The sequence below is a fragment of the Lathyrus oleraceus genome, chromosome 5 (genome assembly GCF_024323335.1).
Source record: "Lathyrus oleraceus cultivar Zhongwan6 chromosome 5, CAAS_Psat_ZW6_1.0, whole genome shotgun sequence".
Lineage (NCBI taxonomy): Eukaryota > Viridiplantae > Streptophyta > Magnoliopsida > Fabales > Fabaceae > Lathyrus > Lathyrus oleraceus.
The window spans coordinates 251,529,764-251,533,557 of NC_066583.1; the positions used below are offsets into that span (position 1 = coordinate 251,529,764).

Here is a 3,794-nt window from a genome sequence, read left to right on the forward strand (position 1 = left end):
GGCTTCTGCGAGGCTATTCGGGTTACCAGTGAAATGGACAATTTTGGATGCTTCTTCTTGTGAGGGAGCTATTTTAGTGAGTTTTTCGAGTGTCTCGACGCTGAGTTCTTGACCATCAAGTACCGCGTCCAAAATTTCGCGCCTAGAAACTGCTAGTGATCTAAGTACAATTGCAGTGTTTTGAGATTTTCTTGGATCAAGGATGAATATTTGAGTTGGTGTGATGGAATTGGTCTTGGCCGGATTGGAAAGAGACATGTTTCTTTCATGAGTTTTATATCTGGTTGAATATCCAAAGAGTGATTCCATGAGTTCATCATCAAACCTGGAAAAAGGAAAAAATAAAATCGAAAAAATTGTGAAGTTTATTAAACAGTGTGAGACTCAAATCAAACAACATCGAAAAGAAATGAACAATAATGAAAGTTCACGAATTGAATTGAACTGAATTAGTTCATGAATTTTCTATCAGCTGTCACAATTCGGTTCAACTTTTATTTTTTTAGTACAAATCTACCGGTACCATGTTAAATATGCTCAAATTCCGTCCTCAAAAGATGTCGAAGCACACATAATCAACTAATCATTACACTGAAAACATGTTACTCATGGAAACTTTAATAAAGTTGAGAAAATATATAGTGATGAAGGAAGATATGTTACCTAAAAGATCCATCATTGATCTGATCCCACACAGTTGAATGATCAACATCAGCCATAACCTTATCCCAATGTAGAGGCTTTAGCCTTGTTTGTCCACCACCTTTCTCTCTTGAACTCTCTCCTATCATACCCTCTCTCATGTTTGCTTTTCCTTTAGGTGCCGGTGGTGGTTTCATGAATGAAAAGCCACTGGCCTTTGGAAGTGGAGGTGGACCAGGTGGAAGTAGTGCCTTTGGAATTACTTTCTTTGGAGGAGCCGGCGGTGGAGGAGCCGGAGCCGGAGGAGAAGGAGGAGGAGATGGCGGTTGTTGATCATTGTAACTCATAAGAATCTTGTTCTTCTCAAGATTCATTGATGAGGTTTTTTGTAGTGGAGATTCACATGAAAATGGAATCTCATGATGAGGCTTAGATATTTTTGACCTATGAACCAAAACATCTATAATCTTTTCTTTTTCTACATCATCTTCATAACTAGGATTAAACATACAATTTGGAAAACTAGTTATCATTTGTCTACTTTCTTTGTCCATCATATAAATAACATCAACACCATTTTCATCAGCAATTACTCCTTTCACATTACCACCAAATGTTTTTATATCTGGCTCATGAAGAGAACTACCTTTGTTTCTAGTTTGGTAGTATCTAGCAAGAAAAAATCTGTGGTAGAAGTAAAGGAAAATCCCAAAAATGAATAACATAGATATGGCTGTAGCAACCACAGCCATTGCAATAGGAGGTGACATTGATATGATTAAAGAAAAGGGTAATGGAGAACAAAAATTGAAGAATAATAATATAAAGGTGATGTGAAAAATAACATGATGAATCAAAGTACAAGTTATTTAGTGAAGTATATGTTTTTCTTTAATGTAGTGGCAATGGTTGATGACAATTTCAATGAGGTGGTTGTCAATTGGTAGATATTAATTGGAATTTATTAAATGGGAATTCCAAATTGGTGACCAATGAAATCATACAAAGGTTGTATAGTTTTGGATAGTGAGCTCATATTAAAAAGTTGACTTATATTATAAGTTATGTTTTTCATAAACATAAAATAAAAAGGGCTATAAAAATAAAATCATGGGACAACCCTAAGTAAAAAAATGTTATATATATATTAGTTAAGAGTTAACTATGATAAAAATAAATGTTAATAGATCATTTATCTTGTTAATTAGGCTAAAAATCAAGCTTTATCTTCAATTGTTTCTGAAAGGAATTGACGTTTATTTAAAAAATTACAAAACAATGATCCTATCGATGTTGATTTTTGCTACTGCCATCCCTTATATGCCGTCTCTATGGTAACATTGTGAAATGACAATGTTGCTCCAGCTGTTGCATTATGAGAAAGGTTGTTTGCTTCTACTCATTTTATTAATGGATAATATATGGTTAACATCAAGAGTAAAACTAATATTGAAGAGTTGATAAGTTTTTATTAAAAAAAGTTACACATTTTTATAGTATATTATATTATTAATATAAGTTTCAGTGTTAAAAGCAACATTTGGCTATTAGTAATGAATTTAAATCGTTAATTTATTACACAACAAATGGGGGTTGGCTGGTTGATTATAATGACCGAAATAGTTTAGAAATGTAGATTTTGTTTTCATGTTATTGTCCTATTGTCTTTTATGGTAGATGCAATATATTAATGTTGTTGTCTTAAAAGGTTCACATAGGATAGGACTGTTAAATTATCAATGAAAAGATTAACTGAATTTGGTCTTGCCGTTTGGCATGATTAAGGAGCATTCTGTAATGGTTGTGTGTATTTATAAGTAGTTGGTTGATAATTAATTGTAGAGTAACTAAGTTTTGTTCTCTCATCTTGCAAAGTTTTCATTCTAGCAATTATAATAAGTTTGTCATTTTGTATAATCATAGATGACATCAATAGACTAAAGAAATTTATGTCAGTTGAAAAATTAACTGAAGTTAACTACTCAAGATTTATTTACATCAGATAACTAGGTAAATTCCATTGCATGTTAAGTTCAAACAAAATATAAGATGAAAAATATATTTGATTAAAATATTTTTTTTTAGTTAACTTTGAAATACATCACTTCCTCTTCTCTTATATTAAAATAAATATTTTATTGTTAAAATTATATTTTGTAAATTTGAAGCAAGTTTATTTTTGTCGTTCAAATATTTATCTCGTATCTTTTATATATTAGTGAAAAAGATTTTACCTTTATTTTCATATGTTTTTATGAAAAATATTTATCTCATTTATCTTTATACTTCATATTTTGAACTATGGCTCAAATGGTAAATTAGAATTTCTTTTAAATAATTATGTTTTTTTTAAATTCAAAATAATCATATTTCTTTTAGAAAATATCAAAGTTATCACGTTTCATTTTAAAAAATTCACCAACAAGAGGAGGTGCCATAGATATGCAGTTATATTTTGAATTAAGGCGTTATAGGGTATTGCGCATGCATTCATGTCATGCAATTGTCTATGGCGCATGCATGCATCCTGCGTCATAGCCAATGACTATTGTGTTGTGTTTTTTTTTTAATATATAGTTCATTCTCTCCCCACCATTTCCATCCATCTTCTAATTCTCTCTTTTAATTTTTCTTCAAAATGTTGTGCTATATTATCAAGAGAAATGCAAATTTGATTTATTCAGCAGTAAAGTCTTCGATGAAGATCTGACTCTAGAGCACGGACTCTTTCGAGCATCTTCAGAGGAGCTTGATTTGTTGGTTAGATGGAGACATTGTAGACGGTGAAAAGATCAAAATAATTCAAAGGTTTGTTACGGTGTACAACAACAATGGAGAAAGTCATTTATGGGAGTCAGTTAAAACTGACACTGGTTGTCATATTATGATGCATAGATCAGAGGAAATTGTCCAGATAGTTGTAATCACATAAATATGTTATTTAGTCGTTTTATTTGTTTGTCTTATTGTTTAGTTGATGTTTAAATTGTTGTTTATTTGTTGTTTAAATTGTTGTAATTGAATATTGTGATCTTTATGAAATGAACGTTGTTTTCAATATCAAATAAAATGGTTACATAAAATGAATTACATATAAAATGTAGGACTAAAAGTGGCGTATTGAATTATGATGTGGAGTTTCCTCCAACATT

General features: G+C 30.9%; 1 protein-coding gene across 1 annotated transcript in view; it reads right to left on the reverse strand.

The window, feature by feature from the left end:
• Window positions 1–1,569, reverse strand: part of LOC127080034 (formin-like protein 4) — a 33,479-nt gene extending 31,910 nt beyond the window's left edge. The window contains exons 1-2 of the mRNA XM_051020370.1: window positions 664–1,569; window positions 4–325 (exon numbers count right to left, since the gene is read on the reverse strand). Of these exons, the coding sequence (XP_050876327.1) occupies window positions 4–325; window positions 664–1,412 (1,071 nt within the window). The 5' untranslated portion in view covers window positions 1,413–1,569. The remainder of the gene's footprint in view (window positions 1–3; window positions 326–663) is intronic.
• Window positions 1,570–3,794: the final 2,225 nt, after the last annotated feature.